Here is a 25236-nt window from a genome sequence, read left to right as displayed (position 1 = left end):
CCAGGCAGGCATCAGGAGCCATACCAGCCTTCACCTCTCCCTCTGGGATGGGAACAACATGGGGGTACCCCCTAAAAGAAGATGGCAGAGTGGGGCCATAGTTACCCACTTGCATTATTGTTTGGCAATGGGGCCCTTGTTCTTCAGGAAGATGCAGCCTAGTGGAAGGGGCAGGGCCTGGTGAGCAGACCATCACTGGACCTCAGCCCTCACTGCCCCTCTAGTCAGGTGCTCTTATCTATTTAGCAACCTGCAGACATCTACAAGGAGCCTGGGAGGGGTCCAGGCAGGGCTTCTGGGCCAGATTCTCCATTCTCACACTCACATGGTGGATGGCAACTAGAATCTTCTGATGGATCAATTTTGGTCTCCTTTTCTTCTTTTTTCTTGGAAGAAGAGATGTATTCTCAGAATCCAACTTCTTTTGGAATGCAGGCTCATGTTCTAGAGGTCCTCTGTGCAGGTGGTGCACGTTGTAATCTCTGTCCCTTTGAAAAGAGCAAGCCAGCAGATGAGTTGAATGCAGGAAGCCAAGTGGGGGTGAAGAGAGCACGTGATATGTGATGTGTGCAGGTACCTTGTTCCTGCATAAGGGAGATGGTGGTCTTCACTCTGGGTTTGGGGGATACTTAAGGTAAGCCCTAAAACATGGACAGTTGGAAAATAGTTTGCTTCTTTTCATTGTATGTTCACACCTTTGAGAGCTTGTTTGGAGGTTTTAGCAGGGAAATTCAAGTGTGTCTCCTGGATGCCCTTGACCAAAGAAGAACAGGCTCTCCTCTCTTGGGTTAAAGGTGTTGTCAGTAATGAAGCTGGCAGCTTGGGGAGGGATATACATGAAACAGTGAAGGAGGAAGGGGACACCCACCTAGCCAGTCAGATCAACTGAATCAACCCTGGAGATCAACTAATGGGACAACGTGGCACAGTCAGATCATGCTCACATTCTATGCCTTTAATTAACAATAAAACCACACAACTGAAATGTCTTCTCTCAAAGGCTTGGCTGGAAAAGGAAAAGTGGCCTTTCAGAGAGATGATCTCGGAAATATGCAGCTGTCCCAGTCATTCCTTTGACATCCCTGAGTTTCATTCTTAATTGGATTCAGCTACTACAAGGTCATGGGTGCTCTGTCTTTCCTTTTTCTTTTCTTTTCTTTTTTTTTCGGAGCTAGGGACTGAACCCAGGGCCTTGCGCTTGCTAGGCAAGTGCTCTACCGCTGAGCTAAATCCCCAACCCCATGGGTGCTCTGTCTTATGTGTCCCAGTTGTCATTGCTGTCACTGGCCTATGCCTGGGGGTTGCAAGGAGAGCTGCAGGTATGCTGTGTGCCTGCTGGGTGTTGGGCCTAGTCTTTTTCTTTTTAGTCAAATAAATGTATTCACTGCAGTGTGCTATCCCAGGGCTGTACTGTGGAAACTTAAAAAATATTTGTTGAATGAGGTAGATGGAATTTCCTGTAAATACACGAGTCTTTAAATCACTCAATGTCACTCTATAAAAACTCACAGAAGTCTGGGTTAGAATTTAGTGCTAGGAAAACTTCTATTTTCCCCTAAGGAACAAGTAGGCCGCAAATGAACACCACAGACCTGACTACATTGCTGCTTTTCTTTTTCTCATTTAGGAATCTTGTTAAATCTGAATTTTAGTCACAAAAACTATAATGAAATTTGTGGAGTGTCTTATCCTTTTTATTATTCTCTTGATGAAAAAATTATTTGATTATTTTATTGGTTTTGGCTAGGGGAAGAAGAGTTGTAATAACCTGTTTAAAATATGTCAAGGGAAAAGGGATAGAATATTTAAAAAAAAAACAAACCCAACTCTTTCATGGCTACCTTGATGGTCAAGGCCCCCTCCTCCCCTAGCCTTTTTATTTAAGTGAGTCTTCTCTTAGATCAAAACTGCTGGTCTCAAGTCAACCCCGGCTCTTGGAATCCACAGTATGGTCTAGCTGCAGCTGGTAGCAAAGACGTCTACAGCGAAGGCACAACCAAAGGAGACTGGGGACAAAGGGTGCCAGGCTGCCTGGGATTGGCCAATGAGCTCATAATAAGCACACAGGAAGGTGTTCCTGTGTTGGCAGGGATGAGAAGAAGCCACAATGGTGTCTGGCCAACTTTATTCTACCTAGGGTTAATGAACTCTGTAGAGAGGAATCAGGGTAAGTTGATGGTCCAAAGCCTTCCAGAGTCTCAGTTAACCTCAGGTGCATGGACACACAAAAAAGCTGCTTCTAGATGGTTAAAATTTACCACCCCACCCAAACCTAAGCAGCTCACTTATCAATGGGCACTCTACCCAGGGACCTCTTTCCTTTAAACCCAACTGCCTGCATGTTATCTCACGAAACTAAACCAACACCAACCAACAGAATCCAGAAAGCACATTAATGAAAACAAACGTCCAAGTCACTACAAGTTGCACACTTACATGTTTTTTAAGGTGTCAGCCTCAGAGGGCTGGTTGTCCTCGGCCAGGGAAGTGCTGAGGGGTTCAAAGGTCACATTCCTTGGTTCTGGGTCTGTGAGAACAGAGAATCCTCCATCAGCCAATGACCCAGGTATTTTCCCTGGAAGGGAATCAGGCAAGAGAAAATGTCTATGCTAAGCTGTGAGCAATGCAGATGAGAGTGACAAACCTGTTTGGGGACCAGGCTGGCTTGTGGCAAGAGACATTAAACTTACTAAAATATCCTTGGGAAAGTGATAGGACAGTATACGTCTAGACCCAGAAAACTATTTTAGCCTTTAATCAGGACTCTCACCTGGGTATTTACCAGTGGAAACAATCTAAAAGTACAAGTCAACTTTTATAAAAACTTATTTATTTTATTTGTTGGCAATGATAAATTAGAGATAGTTGTTTAACAGACTTTGGAAGTGACTTATACATGACTATGGTACTTAAAATTATAGGTAAGGGCTAGGAATAACTCAGAGGTAGAACTTCTTTCTCTCTGTGTTCAAACCTTAGTACCAGTCATAGGAAAGGAAAGAAAGTTATGGCTAAAAAGATAACTACTTAAAATATGGAAAGTATTTATTGAATAACAAAAAATAAGACTATAGAAAACCTCGAGAATTCATTAAAATCTAGAGGAGACAGAAAGATTGCCTCATATTCCAGGCCAGCCAGTGCTAACATTCAGACCATCTCAAAAATCAAACAACAATCACAAAAATCTAGATGGCTGCAGATTGGAGGAAAAAATAGACAAGAGAATATTATGTTAGATTAGAAGATTTAATCTTGTTTTCTTGAAACCTAACACTAAAAATAAACTGCTTTAAACAGTGTTATCCTTATGGGGGAGGCTTATGCACATCACACTGCCAACCTTCTAATACCATGGTCAAGCATCCTCCAGTGTTTAGTTGATCATGTTCCCCTACCTGCCAGGGCTCCCTTGCAACTGGGTTCCCCCTTGCCATTCTCACACATTCAGGTGATACTCTTATACATCACCTCCAGGCTTTGGAGTGGGGAGAGACTATTAATGTCAATGTGACTGAGGAATGTGCCTGACAGTTTCTTTTGCTTTCTGTATGTGATATTATCAGGTAGTAGTAGATGATTACAGTACCTAGGGTATCTCCATGACAAGATGACCTTTGTGGGAATTTCTTTTTTGAATATGGCTGCTTGGGAGTAGGGAAGAAAGACAGGATGGGACATGACACATTCTCACTGAAGTCATAACCTGCGTTGTACAAATTTTTCTGAACTTGGGTACAGAGCACAAGATGACCACCAGAGGGTGCAATTGTACTGTCCAGAAGTGGAGGCTTACACTGGTGTTACTCCACTGTTCGTGATCAGAATTGAATCTTTGAATGGGTGTGTGAGCCAGAGAAGGGGGTTTCTTTCCCTTAGAAAAATAACTTGGTATTTAGGCGTTGACTTTTGACATCTATATAACTATGCAGAGTGTAGAACAAAAACTTTGTGTACTCACCTACCCATGGACTTCCCACTTAGTTATGTGAGATTTGAATACTCTCACATATTTGATTCACATTTTCCCAGCAAAGAAATGGAGTATTTATTTATGGAAGAATCATAAATAAATTTGTGGAAGAGAAGAAGTAGAGAACTGTAGAAGAGCCAGTTGTGTTATGCATCAAGAGAGCAAGCCAGGGAAGCAGTTTGATTTATAACAATCTGTCCTTGTAGCAATTAACCCACTGAGGGTGCTACACTAAGCCTCTCACAAGACAGGTGTCCCTGTGATAGAATTGCTTTTTGGTCTCACTATGTAGCCCAGGCTTGCCTGGAATTTAGTCTTCATGTTTCGGCTTCCCAAGTGTGGGATTGAAAGCATGTGTCAGTCCATCTGATGGGACTTTTATGATTGCTTCAAACTGATAGATTAATTTATGGGTCACTGTCTGTCTTTCTTTCCTTCTTCCTTTCTTTCTGAAGAAAGAATCTTGCAGCTGGGCTGTGGTGGCTCACCTTTGATCCCAGCACTCAGAGGCAGAGGCAGAACTCTGTGAGTTCAAGGCTAGCCTTGTCTACAGATGGAGGTCCAGGACTGCCAAAGCTACACAAAGACACCTTGTCTTGAAAACAAAAAAAACAAAAACAAAACAAAACAAGAAACAAAAGACCAAACTAAATAAAAAATGAAATAAAAATAGTAAAAGAAAAAAAGAAGCTTGGTAGGTGCCTCAGGCTGGTCCCAAAGGCCACTACACCCTGTTTAGTATTGCCATCTCTATGACAGTAGCTCTTATTGTCTGTGAATGCTATATCCACGGTTATATAGAAGATTATATTTATTCATGTCTATTTTAGTTATTCAAATGAAATCACTCTTCATATATTGTTTTAAACTTATTTTTTCCATGTAAAAGTCCACAAGTTAATAATTTGCAAAGATACTCTGAAAATGAGATCTCTTTCGGGGGCTGATGGGGAACCATCACTGAAAACTGATCCATAAAGGGAGAGACTGACCAACTGTCCTCCCTCCCTATGTGAACTATACCATTGAATAAGGGGAACTCTGTGTCAGAATTTCCCAACTAGGAATTGAGGAAGCATTGATAGAATTCCATATGGCATTATTTTTGCCAGTCCCAGGACTGATGATCTCTAACTACTGGCATTGTAAAGAGACAAGTGAACATTCTGTGTCCTAAGGGACACAGAACTGGCCTTTCCAAATGGAACAACAAAACCTGAATCTGATTAAGTCTCTAGACTCAAGAACTGAATAACAACAGGAAACAGAAAAGCCATGAGACACAAGAAACCACGACAGGAGCAGGCAGCAAAATCAACACCATTGGACCAAGTGGCCCAATTTTCAGAGCATAAATTAAAAGAAGGGAATTTAAGAAATAGAGTAGAATCTATAATTTAAATGACATTTAAAGGCCATATTAACTAATTATAATCAAAAGTCACCATCGTAAAACAATTGAGAACTTGAAAACTACGAAAACATCATCAGTCACATTTAAGAATTCTTTGGATTTTTAGGTGCAATGATGTCTTAGTTAGGTTTCTACTGCTATGGTGACACATCATGGTTTATTTGGTTTAAATATCCTGAGGCATAGTCTATTAATGGTAGCTCAGGCAAGAACTCAAATAGAGCAGGAACCTGGAGGCAGGAGCTGATGCAGAAGCCATGGAAGGGGGCTTTTATTGACTTGCTCCCCATGGTTTACTCAACCAGCTTTCTTATAGAACCCAGGACCACCAGCCCAGCGACGGCACCACCCACAACGAGCTGGGCCCTCTCCCATCAATCACCAATTAAGAAAATACCCTGTAGGCTTGCCTGTCGTTGGAACCTTATGGAGGCGTCTTCTGTTGAGAGTTGCTCTGGTACTGTGTATACAAACTCTAAACCCCAAGATCTGGTTGCCACTGGTGAACAGATTCTCACATGTGTTCCTTGTAAACCTTGCTCCCTAAGTTAAAGCTATTGGTTAAATATAAGGGACCTCAGTTAATTACTGGGGAGAACAGAGGTAGGTGGTTTTGGTTACTGGACTGAGGGTCTCAAGTAGGGACCATGAGGAGACAGGAGGAGGAAGGAGGAAGAGAATGGAGGAGAAGGAGAAAGAAAGAGAGAAGAGGAGGTCTCCATTGGATGAGATGGACCAGGAGCACATGGACAAACAACATGTTCCCTGACGGAGCAAAAATAACCCAGGCAAGATTCAAACAGCAAGTACTTGGGGAGCACAGCTGGGGAGCTAGCAGTCTATTGTATAGAAAAATAGATTAGGTATAATTGTGCTAAGGTGGCCAGGTCATATTAATAACTAGTAGTTATTAAATAACATTTAAAAATGCCATTTACGGGGTTGGGGATTTAGCTAAAGGGGTTGGGGATTTAGCTCAGGGGTAGAGCGGTTGCCTAGCAAGTGCAAGGCCCTGGGTTGTGTCCCTAGCTCCAAAAAAAGAACCAAAAAAAAAAAAAAATGCCATTTACATCCCTCCTCTCTGGTGATTATAGCTTGTGTCAGCTGATATGAAACTAGCCAAGAGAAATGGCTTCACAGTTATGCCAAGAATCCTTTCTTGTTTTTTAGAACTGTGTGGGTATACATGGGTTAAACAATATAAACCTGGAAGTGATTAGAGAGGATGGAGTTGGTGTTATATGGAGAATGCTAGCCAATGAGAGTGTTGCTTCTCTGAGCTATTCTCCAATGGGGGCACTGCTCTCTGTACTGTTCTGGTGCCTTTGTATACACTTAGGGTTTTCCATAACAATGATTAGTCTTAAATTCAACTTATGCCTATTGTCTTGGTTAGCTTTATGTCAACTTGACACAAGCTATAGTTATCTAAAAGGAAGGAACCTCAGTTGAGAAAATATCTCCATAAGATCACAGCCTTGGGGTTGGGGATTTAGCTCAGTGGTAGAAGCAAGCGCAAGGCCCTGGGTTCGGTCCCCAGCTCCGAAAAAAAAAGAAAAGAAAAAAAAAAAAAAAGATCACAGCCTTTCCTTGGTTAGTGATCAGGGGAAGGGCCCACCCCATTGTGGGTGGAGTCATCCTTGGGCTGGAGGCCCTGTGTTCTGTAAGAAAGCAGGCTGAGCAAGCCATGTGACCCAAGCCAGTAAGCAGGGCTCCATGGCCTCTGTATCAGATTCTGCCTCCAGGTTCCTGTCCTTTTTGAGTTCCTGTCCTGACTTTTTTCCATGATGAACAGCGACATGGAAGTGTAGGCCAAATAAACCCTTTCCTCCCCGACTTGCTTTTTGGTCATGGCATTTTGTTGCAGCAACAGAAACCCTACGACATCCATCCTGGTGACACACACCTATAATCCCAGATCTTGGGAAGCAGAGGCAGGAGGCAAGGTCATCTTCCTCTACATGGTGAGTTCCAATTTGGCCTGGGCAACATGAGACCCCGTCTCAAAGAAACAGCAAAACACAAACAACAGTAACAACAACAAAAAAAGGGAAAATTAATTCACTTACATTTTGTGTCTTTAAAGACTACCCAGTTGATTTTTAAAATCTGTGTATAGTAATCTGTCCATTTGTTTTTAATGACTTGTCTGTTAGGATTTGGATAGCTGATGCCTCTCATGAGTTGTGTGCTAAAAAAGCTTGGTCACCAGCCTGTGCTGATATTAGGAGGTAGTGGTACCTTTAGGATTTGCGCCTAGAGGAAGAAAGACAGGGTGTCTTTGAAGTAGACATTGAGACCCCTGTTCCTTCTTTTCTCTGTCTACTTCCCACTCTGCTTCATACTCTCTGCCCCGATGTTCTGCTTTCTGCAGCCCAAAGCAAGAGACGTGACCAAGGATCGAACCCCCTGCAACTGAATACAAACTAAAGCTCGAATTTTTATCTCTGACACAAAACTAACGAACACCAGCACAGTCCTATGAGATAACATCATCTGGAGTACTGAGAATCATCTCCTCTTTCCGGTCGCTCACCATCTCCTCCTTCCGGTCCGCTCACCATCACCTCTTTCCGGTCCGCTCACTATCTCCTACTTCCGGTCCACTCACCATCTCTTCCTTCCGGTCCACTCACTATTTCCTCCTTCTGGTCATCCCTTGCCTCTTTCCTTTACGATGCTGATGAGCGCAGTAAACATGTGGGCAGAAGCAGTGACAGAGGGTGTCTGTATGCTGGACCTATTTCTAGAGAGATGGCTTCTGAAGTTTTACTCAGTCGTGATGCTTCACGGTTACAGGAGAGCTCTTATACATGTACTTATCTGGATCAGAAAGTCTCTTCTCCTATTCCTATCTTGCCTTTTTATTTTATTTTATGTCTGTCTGCCTGTCTGTCTGTCTATCTATCTTATCTATCACCTATCAATTTTATTTTTTAAAGACAGGATTTCTTTGTGTAGCTTAGGCTGTCTTTTGAGACAGGTAGATTTCTGTGAGTTCGAGGCCAGCCTGGCCTCCCAAGGGAGTTTCAGGATAGCCAGAGCTTATTATTATTTTATGTACATATTTATTTATTTTTATAGTGCTGGATGTTGGTCCCAGTACTTCACATCAGTTGGGCAAGCACTTCCCCACTGAGCTACACCCCCACTGGCTTTACCCAAAGCCAGCTATTTTGAATTCCTATGATAAACTGATTTAAGTTAATGGACTATTATTATTATTATTATTATTATTATTATTATTATTATTATTATCTTTACAGTTTAAGTGTAAGGATTCAACCTAACTACTGTCTTAGGAATTACACATTTTTGATCATAGAACTGGCCAGCCTTCCTTCCGCTCCAGTTTTTGAGATAGTGTTTTGCCATGCAGCCCAGGCTAGCCTTGACCTCGGAGACCCTCTTGCCTCAGCTCTGATGTGGTGAGATGGTACATGCACCATCATGCCTGGTGGTTTTCTTTTCTTATGCCGTCTTTATTTCCAGTTTCATCTGCTGTTTGTTTTGACAAATGTAGGTTCTTTGTGAGAAATGAGTGTTCTTTTCTAGAGGGTGAAGATGTTTTCAGACTTGAAGGCGACAGCTGTGTTCTGGGGAAATTTTTGGTTCTGCACTCCAAGTGGGAGTGTGCAGATGCATTTATAAGGGTGTTCTGCGCCCTGGCTCCCAGAATGAAGTAGAATGCTGTAGGGGATGTGTCATTCATCTAGGATCTTCTGAGTCCAGAATCTAGCAATGTGTGTCTGTGCAGATCCCACAGGGAGCAACCGGGAGCAGGAGTCTGGTGTTTCTTCATGAAACTGCTCTTGCATGGTGCCACCACCTTCCAGCCTCTCAAGTCACCCTGGCTCCCAAGCACACACTTTTCACCTTCATAGCTGAGTAGGAGCCTGGCCATTCCCTGCCCTCCCCCAGCCTCTCCCACTACCGCAGCCTTGCCACCATGGCTCTTGCTCCCTCTCTGCCATTTGCTCTTGGAAGCCAGAGCTGTGTCCAGAAAAGCCCTCAGAACTGAACTAGATGCCCACAAGCTCCAGAGACCATGGCTTTATTAATTAGCAGGGACTGTAGAACTCTGACCTGACAGCCCCAGCTCCCTTAACTTGCAACAGAAAAGAATCTCCAGGGATTCTAAACAATCTCCACGAGTCATGCTGGGGTTAGAAAAAAAATTACATTTTCTTTTTTTTTTCTTTGGTTCTTTTTTTTCAGAGCTGGGGATCGAACCCAGGGCCTTGTGCTTCCTAGGCAAGTGCTCTACCACTGAGCTAAATCCCCAACCCCAACATTACATTTTCTATGTGCATGTAATGTGCGTGTGTGTGTGTGTGTGTGTGTGTGTGTGTGTGTGTGTGTGTCCTGACTGCCATTCTTTCTCTTTAGAGCACACAGATGATTCAATGCTTTAAGACTCAAGAGCCTGGTAGAAAACTGTGTCGTGTGCTTTTATTTCAGCTCCTCCCCTTCCTGGTTTGAGAGCACCTCACAGAGCCTCATTTTCTCACCCTTTGAAGCAGGGATAAAATTTTAGATATTATAGTTATGATGAGGCTAAAACAAGACAGATACACACAAAATACCAGACATGCTCTTCCAGTGATGGTGTGGCAAACAGACCCCCCAAAAAGTGTGTAAATTTAAAAGTCTGATTTGTCCTAGTGGCTCATCTGCCTCTCACCTTCTCTCCAATCTCCTAGGCCCACCTGCATGGCATCCATGGGTGGTCCCAGCATGTAGCAGCATGGTGGGCCACTCAAAGAGGGGGGAAAAAGAGCTGAGGACAGGACTCTGGAGAGAGCCAGCCTTCAGGGAGACCCCTCCCTGCCTGGGGTCTTGAAGCTCCCATGGGGACTTGTCTTTTTGTCAGGAGCTGTAGCCCTGTGCACTGAGGACAGTTGCCTTCACCAGTGACAGGCCTGTCCTTGGGTCCGCTCTCCTAATGACCCATGCTGCTTTGTTTCTCAAAGGAAAAAAATACAGTCCTGCAGGGGTGGCGGAAGGGGCCTGAGCTCTGTGCTGAGGATGGAGATTTTGCTCATTGGTAGCCTTGCATGTGCAAGACCTTGGGTTTAGTCTTCAGCACCAAACAAAACAAAGAGATAACCCTGAGAGTCTCCTCATTCTAATTGTCTGTTTGGAATTGTGTGTGTGTGTGTGTGTGTGTGTGTGTGTGTGTGTGTGTGTGTCTTGAGGGAGAGCTCAGCTCAGCATCTGCATCTTTAACAAGTTCTCAGAGGAAGTCCAGACAGGGGGACTTCACAGAAACATTTGGTCTAGACCTTGTGTATACATATGATGTACCTACTTATGCCCTAGACAGCCTGAGAACAGTTACCAGAGCCAGTGGGCAGGCTATCAGCTATCTAGAAGCTGCTGACAGGCCAGCATTACCCACCCTGTTGTGCTCTCCACCCTGTTGTGTTCCTCACCCTGATGGATGCTTCTTTGACTATGGTGGAGATGAATGTGCTGACTGGTGGCCATTGGGTCCCCCCAGTTGTAGATCTATGGTCTCTGCTATTCCTGCCGGCCCTGTTTCTTTATTGGGAAGTCTGTGGTGCTCAACACTGCAATCTTCACTGTAAGCTCCCGAGGGTAGGTATGGATCTTGCCATTGTTGTCATGAATTTCCTAAGAACAGCATATTCCTCCATTCATCTGGTTCTTTCCTTCACTCATTTGTGGGATGTATGCAAGGTCTTGGAGGTAGCCTTGCCTTCAAGCACACACATAAGTCATAGACTCCAAGGTGGTACCTAGTGGTTATCCAACACATACGTGTGAACCTGAGTTAGATTTCAGGCCTCCCCGCAAAGTGGAGGCGGCAAGTGACTTGAAGTGAACCGGGAAACAGACAGCTTGGGATGCTACCTAATATAGGGCTTACTTTAAGTAGAGAGCCTAGCTCCCCAGACAGCTCTTGCTAGGGTCAATGGAAAGCAGACCGCCAGATCCTCACAATTCACAAATGCATTAAATGTTGCTTTCTTATACTTTGATACCACAAAGTCCGATGGAGGAAGCAGGAGCATCTTAGTCCCTCTTAGGGAAGCCCCAGCGTGTGCAGCTAGAGCCTAGTGTTTGTGGTGGAGAGAGAAAACACACTGAGATAAAGAATGACATGAGAGGAAGAGTGACTATGAGTCTAAGAGGTGGGAATGTGGCCTCTACAGGACAGGAACATAACCTGACCCGCTGTATGCATGCCTGCTTCTGCCTGTGGGTAGCGGCGCCCCCCTGTGTTTAGCTCGGTTCAGCCGCAGGACCCTGGCTTTCCCAGCTTCTGTAGGTGGGTCCAGGGACTTGGTCTTGGTATTTATTACAATAGTAATCCTAAGAAAGACAGGGATTTGCCTGGCAGTTTGGGCTCAATCCCTGGACCCCACGTGGTGAAGGAGAGAATGACTCCTGCAGGTTGTCCTCTGACTTGGACACATGCTGTGCCATGTGCCATGCCTCCCCCAATAAGTAAGTACACAAATAGCACAGTTTTTTAAAGGTTGTGGTGCGCCCAACACCGACCGACCAACCCCTCCTCCACTGCCCTGTGGAGTGAGGAACACGCTGAATTAGTACTCCATGTGTAAGGGTGACCACACGGGGAACCAATTCCTAAGTTCTGAAAAGGAACCCGGGGCTCTGGAAGCCTTGTGTGGAGCTCCTTGCCCCTACCTGCCTGCCAGCTCAGCTCTGTTATCAAGGCAGAAATGAAGGACCCTTCCATCCTGCTTATGTTTTGTCTTTGTTAGAACAGCAGGACAAGACGGCACATCCCTCTTTCCTATTATGATTTTATGTGTACAGTGTTTTGCCTGCATGCTTGACTGTGCACCCGGTGTGTGCTTGGTACCTGTAGAAGCCAGAGGAGGCCATTGGATCCCGAGAACTGGAGTTACAGGTGGTTGCGAGCTACCACATGGGTGCCAGGAATTGAGCCCAGGCACTCCGGAAGAGCAGCCAGTGCTTTTAACCACTGAGCCATCTCTCCAGTCCCCCACATTTCTCTTGGTGAGGCAGCAGGTCCTGGGCCTTCTCTTCCTGAATAGAGTTGTAGAAGTGGCTCACTGTTTTCTGAGGTTCCCCCTCCCCATTACTATTCTAGGCTGGTCCTTCAGCAAGGAGCTGAGAACTTTCTCAGACTACCTTAGGGCAAGGTTGGGGAGGTAGGAGTGATGGAGGCTTTGCCTCGTGAGCACGAGGGCCCAAGCTTGTTGCGTAGCATAAATCTTAAAGCATTCTACCACATTTTTTTATTCTTTTTTTTTTTTTTTTCTGGAGTTGAGGACTGAACCCAGGGCCTTGCACTTGCTAGGCAAGCGCTCTACCACTGAGCTAAATCCCTAACCCCATTCTACCACATTTTAAGGAATGCTTTTGTTTCTTCAGAGAGAGTCTCTCACTATATAGATCAGGGTAGCCATATATGTAGCCACACCTGGGACTGCTACACCTGGCTCTCAAGGAGTGATATTGTGCCACTGTACAGAACATAGAGGCTTCCTGGTTCATCTCAGGATCCCCACCCTTGTCAGGTCTTCATCTAAAGGACCAAGGCAGAGGATTAATTGAGTCCTTAATACCAAGTGTCTTGTAATGGAGACTGGCTTGGAAAGTAGTTATCATGTTAGCCCAAGGCTCTCTTGATAAGGTATTAATACCAATTATGACTATATAATTAAAGATGTCTTTTCTGCTTATTTTTAAATAGATTGCTGGGCATGATGGCACAGGCCGATAATCTCAGCATTTGGGAGGCAGAAGTAACAGGGAGTTCAAAGTCATCCTTAGCTGCACAGTGAGTTTGAAGCCAGCCTAGATCTCAAGACCCTAAAATATACAGATCAAAGAAAGTTGCTAATAGCACATCTTGAAGACCATCTGGGACAGCTACTTGTCTAGGCCTGTCCAATCAACTCCTTTATCACAACCACCCCAGGGAAGATGTCCAGAGAAATTCAGTAATTTCCTCAAGGCTACATAGCTAGTAAGTGGTAGAGTGGGGATTCGAACCCAGGAAGTAAGTGTTCTTAATCACAGTGATGTCTGGACTTCAGCTAAAGAAGGATTGCCACAGAAAAGTAAATAAGTCCATCAAAGAACAAGTGTCCGAGTGCTTAAAAGGAAAGAAATAATTTTGCAAGCATCTGACAGGATGCAAATTATGGCTATATAATCAAGGCTTTGACAAGACAGAATGGATCTGGAGAGATTGCCCCATCCGCAGTTAAAAGTGCTAACGGTTTTATAGAAGATCTGAGTTTGAGTCCCAGCACCCATTTTGGATGGTTCACACCTGCTTACATCTGTAAGTCTAGGGGGACCTGATTCAGCTCAGCTCCCACGGGTACCTGCATCAGATATATATATCTAACCCAGATGTACACACACACACACACACACACACACACACACACACACACACACACGATGTTAAAACTTAAACAATGGACTCATGGCCAACTGTTGGTGAGCATTTGATCTATGACAGGCATTCCTTTTTTTATTGTCTTTTGGAGATGTGTCCAGGGCTGGCTTCGAACTCTTTTCATAGCCAGCATGACCGTGAAGGTCCAATCTTCCTGGTTCCACCTCTTGAGTACTGGGATTATAGATAAGTCCACCACACCCAGTTTGTGAGGTGCTGGGGATGGGATCCTCTGCTTGGTGTTTGCCTCAGTGTACTGACTAAGCCTTGGCCTCAGCCCCCTCAGACAGGTATTCCAAGCATATTCTAAATACTGCCTGCTCACTAATTCCTTCCCTAAATCCTATTATCTTTTAAAAGAACAGATTAAGAAAGACCCTGGAAAACTCAGAGAAATAATACTGGAAACAGGTTTCAGGACTGTGGCTCGAGAGTGTGGTCCCTGGGCCTCCAGCATCAAGTGAGAAATTCACTAAAAATCCGTATTGCCAGGCCTCTGTCCAGGTCCAAACAAAGCTAAAAATGTTCCAGAGGAGCCCAGAAATCTTTTTTTCCACCATTGTTGGTTCTGCTTGTTTTGTCTCCTTTAATTAAAACATTTTTAAAGATTTGTTTTTATTTATGTGTATATACATGTGTCTGTAAATGTATGCTGTGTATGTGTGGGTACTTCTGGTGGCCAGAAGAGGGTGACAGATATGCTGGAGCCAGAGTTACAGACAGTCATTTAGCACCTGATGTGAGTGCTTGAAATTGAACTTATGAGCAGAGAGCTCTCCGGATTATGGAGCCATCTCTCTAACCCTCTTTGTTTAATTTTGGAAGCAGGGTCTGTCTATAGCCCAGGCTGGCCTTGAATTTGCACACTGCCTTCCAACTGCCAGAATTCAGGCAAGGGCCACCAGAAACCTTCCAGGTGATGCTGGGCTGTGGGCGGGCGCGGTGGGGGCACACATCTTTAATCCCAACTCAGGAGGCAGAGGCAGGTGGATCTCTGGTCTACCTGAGTGAGTTTCAAGATGGCCGGGGCTACACAGAGAAACCCTGTCTTAAAACAAAACTTGCAGGTGCTTCTGAAGTGCACTAATCTTTCAGAACCATTGGTCTAGGAAGTAACTAGAATTGACCTTTTATCCTTTCTTTGGACTTTGTGAAAAGAGCCATTTTCCCAGTCTGCCCAGATTTGGAGATTGTTGGTGGACCTTATCTTGTGGAAACTTGCAAGAAAATTCTAAGTCCTCTCACTAGCTCACTCATATTTTTAAAAAATGTACTTATGTATGTATGTGTAATATATGTAATACTGGCGATTGAACCCAGGGCCTCGCACATTCCAGACAATGCTCTAACACTGAGTTGTATCCCCAGGCTCTGGCTCACTCCTTAGAATAAACCATGCAGGTCACTACTGAATTGAAAGTAGGAAAAAACGGCATGACCATTAAGACCAAAGGGGAGAATTGTTCTTTAAACAGCTAAAAGCACTTCCTTGGTATTTCCTTCTTGCCTTCCAGGACCGGAAAGCCTTTCTAAAAATTAGCATTTGTCTTTGAGACAGGCGAAGGCCTCTTGTGACTTTCAGCAGTGGCATTTCGTTGCATTGAAAATGTCTGGCTAACCTCCGAGGACTTGGCCAGAGCCTGCCCTGGCGTCATGAGACAGGAAATCTGTTTTGATGGACTCAGTCACTGCTTAGCTTGTTCTGTGCTGCCTAAACCCTCCGCTGCACTTGGCCGAGACGCTGGAGCTGTCAGGGCTCACATTCTGGATCAGTGATTTACAATAGGGACAGTCTGAAGGTCAGGGTACATTCTCCTGGCTAGTGTCACCCAGCTTTGAGGATAGGGGTGACAGGGCTCATGTTAGAAGAATCCTCGCTTAAAATCTTGACCAACCTAGGCCTCATACTACCATAATATATTCTTGTCAGATACCCACAAAGAATGACACCATTAAATATCAGTATGGGGTGGAGGGATGGCTCAGGGATTAGGAGCATTGGCTCCTTTTCCAGAGGTCCCGGGTTCTATTTCCAGCAACCACATGGTGGCTCACAACTGTCTGTAAGTACAATTTCAGGGGATCTGACACCCTCTGTTGGCCTCCTCAAGGCACAGCATGCACATGGTACACAGACATACATGCCAGTATAACACCCATTCACGGAAAATAAAAATTAATACATCTTTAGAAATAATAAATCGGTATAAAATTATTTTTGAGTAGGACGTCAATGGAAAGAAATAGTGGAAGATCGAAACCTTCCTCTTAAGGAGACAGAGTCAATGCTGTTTCACAGTTTGGTAGCAACCACAAGAGGGTAGATGTTAGTTTGCTGTCACGCCAAAGTGAGACTGGTGTTCATTAAGGGGCTTCATTTTTTTTTTCATCCCTAATCACGGCTTAGAGAGCAGAGTTCTGTTAGCGGCCCCTGGTGTGCCATGCTTGAGAGGTGAAGGTGTGTACCCCGTTACATAGTTTAAGTTCAGTTTAGTAGCACAGACCTGCAGCTGTCTGCCCGGGCAGTGCACTCGCTTGTGACTTTAAGGGACCAGGTAAGAGAGAAAGCGCCCCTCTGTGCCTCACATGGTTTAGGTTTCAGAGCCCAGGCTGGCGTTCTCTCCCGTGTGCTCCCTCTGCTGCACATGTTTGTATAGCAACACTAAGCGCATGGCTTCTGTCGGGCCTGGAACCCACTCTTAGAAATGTAAGCGGTTTCCACTTCCACTTCTCCAAGAAGCAATGAGGATTATGGCGTAATGGCACCCGCCTTTGATGCCAGTATGAGGCAGGAGCAGGGGCAGGGGCAGGGGCAGGGGAATGTTTGTGAGTTCCAGGATAGCCAAAGTCATACATTGAGACTGTCTCAAAACACACAAGCAAAACTAAAACCAAATCAAACCAAACCAAACCAAGAAGCAATAAGAATAAAGAACAGCCAGAGCCCCAGTTGACTACAGATAGTAATGTGCCCAGGTGCCCACAAGAGCTTAGAGCCTAACTCAGTCTCTGAGCTGTGAACTGTGTGCCCCACACCCAGTGGTTCCAGGCTCAGTATTTCAGAGAGCTACCACCACCCGTCACAGTCAAATATAGCTACCACCAAGGCATACTGTTTGAAAAAGGAGCTCTCTGTGGTGCTGGCTGTTCTAGCATTAAGTAGACCAGGCTGGCCTTGAACTCCCAGAGATCTGTCTCTATCTCCTAAGTGCTAGGATTAAAGGCCTGTGCCTCTGTGCAAGGTGTATCAAGACATTCTCGCCAGCTCTGGATGATAGCAGCTAGGTCTCTAAAGACAATAGAAAGGTCCTGCTTCCTCAAGCTAGCATGTCTGTAGGCACAGAACTCCAGCCTCCTCACCAGCATGTGCACACCTCCATGAAAGCAGGAGACAGAGAAGTGCAGATGCTTGGGGTGGGGTTGAGGTTGTGCACGCCCTCAAGTCCCTACTATCAGTCCGCAGTCTCCAGCGGGAAGAAATCTTTAGATAGTGGAAGAACAGAAAGCGTGTCTCTCACATTTGCCTGCGACAGTCAGAGGACTCTGCTTTTAACCTCCAGTGCACCATCTGAAGGGAATTGGAAAGATTCTCTGATCATAGATCGGATAGCACCAGCTCTATCTGGGCAGCCACAGTGATAGATACCCAAATCACCAGCTGACACTACCTTGGCTGCCTTCCACGTTTCCTCTGTGGGGTCCTCCTGCTTCTTCACGATAGGCAAGTTCATCTCCACGTTCCTGTTGGGTTTACACACAAAAGAAGAATGAGACAAAAGAAGTGCAAACTCCCCTCTGTTTATACCCTTCGGGTAAAGTGGACCAGAGCGTCCTTAGTTGTCTTCCCACCTCCTTTTTTCTTAGTGGTGCTGGGGACAACGGCGATGATGATGATGGTTGTTGTTGTTGTTACTACTACTACTACTACTACTACTACTACTACTACTACTACTGGATTTTTGAAACTGGGTGTCATTATGTAGCCCTGGCTATCCTGGAACTCACTGTGTAGATCAGGCTGGTTTTGAACTCACAGAGATCCTCCGGCCTCTTTCTCCAGAGTGCTGGGATTAAAGGCCTGAAGCACCACTGTCCAGTGCTGGGGATTGTAATCAGGGTGTCTTCCCATGTCAGGCAAGTGCTCTGCGGCAGAGCTCCACCCCTAGCCGGTCTTCTTTGACAACCCCTTTCAGCATAAGTGTGCAAAGACCAGCTCTATGGAGCCAGGAGGGCCAGGCAGTGCATAACACTGTGGGAGCTTTAGTCCCACTGATCTTGATGCAGCCTTGCCTTATTTAATGTGCAGTGTGCAAGGCCTGGCACCATTGTGATGTGAAGGGGCAAAGGATGGCACAGCTAAGGCCAGCTGCTGGGAGGATGCGGAGCCCCTCTGGGGACTTGACACAAGAGTTCTGGAGAGCGAGTAAAGGCCGAGAGTTCTGGAGAGCGAGTAAAGGCCGAGAGAAGGGAAGGTTGGGGAGGAGTCACAGCCTCCAAGGCAGGGTAAGGATTTCATCCTTTACCTTGAGAACAAATAGATACCACTGAGGAAAGGCAGGGACGCCAAAGGGTCAGCTTGGGTTGAGTTTGCTCTCCCATTTGATACCCTTTTCCCTCTTTCCTTGAGTCACATGAATGATCTCACAGAGCTGTCTAATCTCAGCTGCTGCTCACGAGAATCATTTGAAGAGTTAAAGAAATCCAAACTAACCAAACAAGAAAGCAGGACTCTGTGGGATAGTAGGTTTTTTTTTTTTTTTTTAATTTATTATGTACATCCATACAGCTTTCTGTCTGCATGTGTGCCTGCAGGCCAGAAGATGACCCCAGATCTCATTATAGATGGTTGTGAGCCACCATGTGGTTGCTGGGAATTGAACTCAGGACCTTTGGAAGAGCAGTCAATGCTCTTAACCGCTGAGCCAACTCTCCAGCCCCCCTTTTTTTTTTAAAGATTTATTCATTTATTAATGTCTTCCGATACACCAGAAGAGGGCATCAGATCTCCTTACAGATGGTTGTGAGCCACCATGTGGTTGCTGGGAATTGAACTCAGGACCTCTGGAAGAGCAGTCGGGGCTCTTAACTGCTGAGCCATCTCTCCAGCCCCGGATAGTAGGTTTTAAGGCATCCTTCTCCATCGTGCAAACCCTGTCCTCTAGCAGCTGAAGGGCCGCCCCTTAGCAACCAAAAAGCCATGGAGTTGGCGAGGACGGGGAGAGCTCGTGCTGTTAAATGAGGCTGATCCCCGCCTCTGCTCCAGCCTGTCATGAGATTGTGTCTCAGTGATAGAGCTGTGTAGAGAAAAATCTCTGTGCACTGAATGGAAGCATTACCTGTCAATAAAAAGCTGATGGCCAATGAGCTGAAGCGGGATTAGAAGGTGGGACATTTCAGAAGAAAGATTGGGATTCTGGGAAGGAGGCAGACACCAGAGAGCTTCCTCCCAATCTCTGAGGAGGACAGTCGCCTGAAACTGAGGAGAGGTAACCAACGACATGGCGGGACTTAGAATAGAACAAACAGGATAACCGAGTTGGGAATGACCCAAAGCTTTTGCCTTAGGCAAATAATAATTCAGTCTTTGAGTCATTATTTCGTGAACTTGGGTGCCAGTGAAAAAGCCCATGGTTGCACAGCTGGATTGAGCCTGAATGTTGTGGGCCGTGGAAGTCCGTCCAATAGTCCCACCCTTTAGTGGGCAACAGTTCACTTGTTATTAAATTGCCCACGTCGGGAAGAGAAAGTTTATCATCTGCTAAGGCAGTGGTTCTCAACCTGTGGGCTTTGACCCCTTTGGGGAGTTGAACAGCACTTTCACAGGGTCATTTGCCTAAGACTATCGAAAAACACAGATATTTACATTACAATTCATAACAGTGGCAAATTACAGTTATGAAGTAGGTCACCACAACATGAGGAACTGTATTACAGGGTCGCAGTGTTAGCAAGTGTTTGTCAAATCAGAGAAATAAGAGAAAGGCTAAACAACAACAACAACAGCAGCAGCAAAAACAAAACAAAACAAACAAAAAAACCAAAAGCCACCCAAACATGGAAAAACCCATACCAAACCAAACACTGTACAAAACCCTTCCTTAGTCACTGTAAACCACTGAGTTAGAAAACAAAAAAAAATATATGTTTTTGCCTCCTTGTTTATAATGCCTTTCAATCTAACAGGAAATTGGCTGGAAAGAGAGAAACGAGCTTCCTGTATTGGAAGAATTTGAAAGCAGAAAAATGGCTGGTCTCAACAACATGCATCCCTATTCCCGCAGGGGTGAGGAATATTCTTCCTATTTTTGAGATGGGGAAATGGAGGCCGGGAGAGTCAGTGATCTGGAAACTCTTCAACTGAATTCTTATTAGAGAAACCAACTTACTTTAAAATTCAGTTCTTGGGTTGGGGATTTAGCTTAGTGGTAGAGCACTTGCCTAGCAAGTGCAAGGCCCTGAGTTCAGTCCCCAGCTCCGGAAAAAAAAATTTTTTTTTAAATTCAGTTCTTTCAGATATTGAGAAGCACAACATATGAGTACACATGTAAAATCATGTACCTAGAGCCATTCATTTGGAAATTTGGAAATAGCTCACATGGCCTATCAGCTGCATTTGGTAATCACGGTAATTTAAGGAGAGCAAGGTAACTGAGTTGACACAGAACTCCAACAAATCTGAGAGTGACTGGGCAGTGGTGGCACCTGAGACACAGAGGCAGGCAGATGTTTGAGTGTGAGGCCAGCCTGGTCTACAGAGTGAGTTCCGGTACAGCCAGAGCTTCACAGAAACCCTGTCTTAAAAAAAACCAAACCAAAAAGAAAAAAAAAAATCTAAGACCACGACTCCAAACAACATGTAGTCGCACACCCAATTTCCGTGAAAATCCAGCTTTCTTTTTATCTGCATTGCATTTTACACGTCAGTGAGAGCACACACAGGGCCAGGCTTGGTGGCACATGCCTGTAATACAATGTTATCCTTAGCTGCACAGTGGGTGTGTGAAGCCGTCATCCATCCCCATCTACCCCCAGTAAATAAAAGTCTTCTTCACACACTTCAGATTCAAAACTTGAACTGGACTAAAACCAGTCCCGAATACAGGAGGCTAACCCAGAGAAGGTCGGCCTCCCAGGTTTTAACAGTGCAAAATTTCCATTACTGTGACAAAGACCCACGAGAGACAACTTAAAGGGGGAAAGGATGGGGCATTCCAGTTTCCAATGAGTCAGTGCACCGTGGCAGAAAGGCATGGGGCAGAGCAGTTCACATCACTGCGGCCAGGGAGCAGGCAGACAGAATCCTGTGCCTGTGCTCTCAGTGGCCCGTGCCTTTCCCATTTTCATTTCATCCAGACCCTCAGCCTAAGGATGGTCTCAGGACAGGCTTTTCCCACTTTAGTTAATCCTCCCTGGGCACGTCCTTACAGACACACTGGTGGTAACCTTTACGCATCTCCTAGGCTCTTCTCCATCCAATGAAGTTGCCATTCGAGATTAACCATCACAACTTCAGGTGCGACCCAGTCTGAAAAACTCCAAACCAAGAGCTGGGGTGCAGTTCAGTGGTAGAGCCCTTATCTAGCATGCAAGGCCCCTAGTTCGATCTTCAATGTTACAAAACCCAGACAAATAGCAACAAAATACAAAAATGAAATTACTAAACTGGGTGATCAGAACAAGTACACACACAGACACAGACACACACACAGATACACAGACACAGACACACACACACACACACACACACACACACACACACACGTTTCCGATTTTGGAATATTTGCATTCAAATAGTGAACTATCCTGGGAATGAGACCCAAATGTACATACAAAATTCATTTATGTTTCAGATATGTTTTATGCACACAGCCTGAGGATAATTTTACACAACATTTTTTTTTTTTGGTTCTTTTTTTTCGGCGCTGGGGACCGAACCCAGGGCCTTGCGCTTCCTAGGCAAGCGCTCTACCACTGAGCTAAATCCCCAACCCCATTACACAACATTTTTAAAGTGCATTTTTACTGGGATTTCTCATAGAGCTCAGATGTAGAATTTTTCTATTTATGGCATTTTTTTTCCCATTATCCAAAAATTTTCTGATTTGGGAGCATTTCAGATTTCACATTTTGGAACTATAGATGCTCATCTTGAGTGATCAAAACAGATGAAAATTCACATCCCAGCTCTGTTACGCTGGCTAAGTCATTTGTGTGTCTTCTGTTCCTTCAGCAAATGACAGTTTTTGACATTTATCTGCTATGTGCCAAGTACCGTGTTGGGAACTGGGAACAGAAAGTTGAGGATCTATTTGTAAAAAACTCACTTTCTTGTAGGAAAATTTTCAAGAAACCTCATAAGAAACGGGTGGTAAGACAGAGTGTAAATGTTGTGATCGATTGTAACAGGTTTCCTCAGGACCTCAAGGGAGGTGAAGCTAAATTAGGCCAGGAGGTTTGTTTACCAGTAGGCATAGTGTGAAGTCTTGGAGGAGTGGGAAGGCTGAGCAGTTCCAAGCAGAGGGAGCAGCTTGTGTTTGTTAGGGTAGAGCCTGGTGGCTGCAGTGGCAGACGGGTGTAAATTGGCTAGAGGCCACATCTTGCATGTACAATTCAGAGTTTTAGAAAAGCTGAATTTGTTATACTTTTCTACTTGTGGAAGAAATACAACTTCAGAGACAGGAAAGACTTCAACGAATAGTCTGTGTGGCTGTGGTAGGGGTTTTTAAGCAAACTGGTGCTAGCCCTGTATTTAGAAAGAGCCATGACAGTGTTGGGGAATTCGAGGCCTGAGTGGGAAGCGGTTAGCATCGAAAACACTGTAAACTCCCAGGCAATTCTGGGACAGTGTGTGAGGCAGTTCCCAGTGACACACAGGCCAGTAGAGTCCAAGGCTGACTCTCAAGACCTAGCTGCAACCCTTGTGACTTACAGACCAGGAACCACCTGACTCCCGAGCCTCAGTTTCCACTCCTTAATCTTGGAAAACCTCTAGCAGCCTAGGCCTCCACCCTCAGGCTGGGCGCTCTGTCTGGGCATGGTGCTTTAATGCCCAACCAACATTAGGCTTCTCTAGGGCACCACAAGACGGGGAGCATGGGATACAGAAGGAGGAAGGGGGCTTCTGTCCTTCTCCACTTGCCTTGTCACTTGTCTCTGGCCCTCTGTCAGAGAGGTGAGGATAATAAGTAACACAGAGAGCTTAAGGGTGGACTTAAGTCCCAGCGTTTGAGAGGTGGAGGCAGGAGGATCAGAAATTTAAGGCCATCCTCAGCAACGTAGTTCAAGGTTAACCTGTACTACCAAAGACCTTGTGTTTTTTTTTTTTTAAGATTTATTTATTTATTTTATGTATGAGTACACTGTCGCTGTCTTCAGACACACCAGAAGAGGGTATCAGATCCCATTACAGATGGTTGTGAGCCACCATGTGGTTGCTGGGATTTGAACTCAGGACCTCTGGAAGAGCAGTTGGAGCTCTTAACCTCTGAGCCATCTCTCCAGCCCAAAGACCTTGTTAAGAAATGAACAGAAGACAGATGCTACAGAAAGTTCCCCAGATGTGCAACTTGGAAAATACATTTGGATATTCTGTATAACAAGACATTTGATACCCCAACACAGAATCTTTAATTTTGGGGGCCCAAAGGAGCCAGAAAAGAGCATCAGATACCCTAGAATTGGATTACACATGGTTGTTAACCACCAAGTGGGTTCAACACCTCTTGCCCCCCCTCAAGATGCAGATTATCTTCTCTATGTATCCAACTATCCTAGAACTTGCTCTGTAGACCAGGCTGTCCTTGGACTCGTGGAGATCCACCTGTCTCTGCCTCCCGAGTGTACCACTACCTCTTGGCTCTTTCAACACTTTCTTAATGATAGCAAGCATTTAACACACACACACACACACACACACACCTTGCCCTACTTTCTTAAAACGTGCTAGAGATGGAAACTCAGATCCAGCAGCAAGTGCTCCTACCCAGTAACTCTCCAAAGTTAATCTCTTGTTTGACAGTTTCAACCTCTACAGTAGTCCAATTTTTCTGGCATTTTACGAAGACTCTAGGGACCAGGGTGTAGCTCAGTGATAAAACACTTGCTCAGCACGCACCACAGACCTGACCCTGACTTCCAGCATTGCCAAACAATGGTACAAGCAAAAATGTCCCAAGGGCCAGGGTGGCGGTGCGTGGCTTCAATCCCATCATGTGGGAGACAGGCAGATCTCCACAGTGCCAGGCAGACAGGGCTACATAAAAACAACCAACAAACCAACCAACCAACCAACCTAAGAAGAAGGAATAGGAATAATAAGGGACGAGTGTCAGCGATCAGCGGTTAAGTCACTTTTTGCCAAGCCTGGAGATCTGAGTATGATCCCCAGGATCCACATGGTGGAAGGCGAGAACTGACTGAAAAGTTGTCCTCTACCCTACACACACACACACACACACACACACACACCCCAAATAGTGTTAAATGAAACAAAAACCCTGTTCTTTTTTTTACAATAAAAAATTAACTTATGAAATTCATAAAGTATTTTGTGGATGCTTTTGAAATCATTATCAAATTGCTGCTCCTCAGGTTCTGAGGCTAGAGCAAAGATGTGAAATTAAATTCTTCACAGAAGCAGAATAGAGAGACCTAGTTCTCTGTGTGTCAGCCATGTTGTGGGGGCCTCTGTGAACATCAGCTTTTCCAGTGAGGGGGATCTGAAAAGGCAGGTGGGAAGTTTAAACAAGGTTCGATGGGTCAGGGGCTTGGCCTTAGCAGGGACCCTGGCTTAGCCTGGTTCCCCTGGGCTGAGTCTGTTACAGCCGTGAACATGTTTATAAAACTGTTATTTTGTGTAATTCTCACCTCATGGTTGAGAAGCAGGTGTGGAGAGACTGTTTTTATCATCTCCCTTTTGCAGAGAGGAAATGGTGTCCCAGAATGTTGGAAGGCCACTCAGGATCAGTGAAGACCTGGGGCTTGCTAACTACTGGCTTGACACCTTAATATTACCATTCATCCTGATCTTGCTTCTTTCTCTTGGGAAGCCAACAGTTGCCGTCCTAAGTGTATTTCCTGGCAATATCATCCAAACCTCATGCATTAGTTGCATCTTGAACTTTCCGGAGCTGAGGACCGAACCCAGGGCCTTGCGCTTGCTAGGCAAGCGCTCTACCACTGAGCTAAATCCCCAACCCCTTGGACAGAGTCTTAAACCAGGCCTTATTTCTTGTTACCCTCATTGTAGTCACAGCATTCTCTGACGTGACTGCAGCAGGCACTGGCAGGGATTCTCTGGGTCATGGGATGTGCCTGCCTATGTGAATAAAATTAGTATAGGTGGGGGCTGCTCTAACTCCAGGAATGGTTGCCTCTTACTCAGTCACCTTGAGCTTGAGAGCTCTACTTGCTATCAGG

General features: G+C 45.1%; 1 protein-coding gene across 23 annotated transcripts in view; it reads right to left on the bottom strand.

The window, feature by feature from the left end:
* Kiaa2012 (KIAA2012 homolog) overlaps positions 1–25236 on the bottom strand; it is a 136518-nt gene that overhangs the window by 37059 nt on the left and 74223 nt on the right. For 17 of the 23 annotated variants that reach the window (XR_015628852.1, XR_015628853.1, XM_087567282.1 and 14 more), the window contains 3 exon segments: positions 17487–17559; positions 2437–2527; positions 326–488 (listed from right to left, as the gene is read on the bottom strand). Coding sequence is in view for 21 of the 23 variants with exons in the window: in XM_087567282.1 (XP_087423408.1) it covers positions 326–488; positions 2437–2527; positions 17487–17559 (327 nt within the window). In the remaining 2 variants the exon portion in view is untranslated. 23 annotated transcript variants of the gene reach the window in all.

The sequence above is a fragment of the Rattus norvegicus genome, chromosome 9 (genome assembly GCF_021556685.1).
Source record: "Rattus norvegicus strain SHRSP/BbbUtx chromosome 9, alternate assembly SHRSP_T2T, whole genome shotgun sequence".
Taxonomy (NCBI): domain Eukaryota; kingdom Metazoa; phylum Chordata; class Mammalia; order Rodentia; family Muridae; genus Rattus; species Rattus norvegicus.
This window is presented reverse-complemented; position numbering and strand designations above follow the sequence as displayed.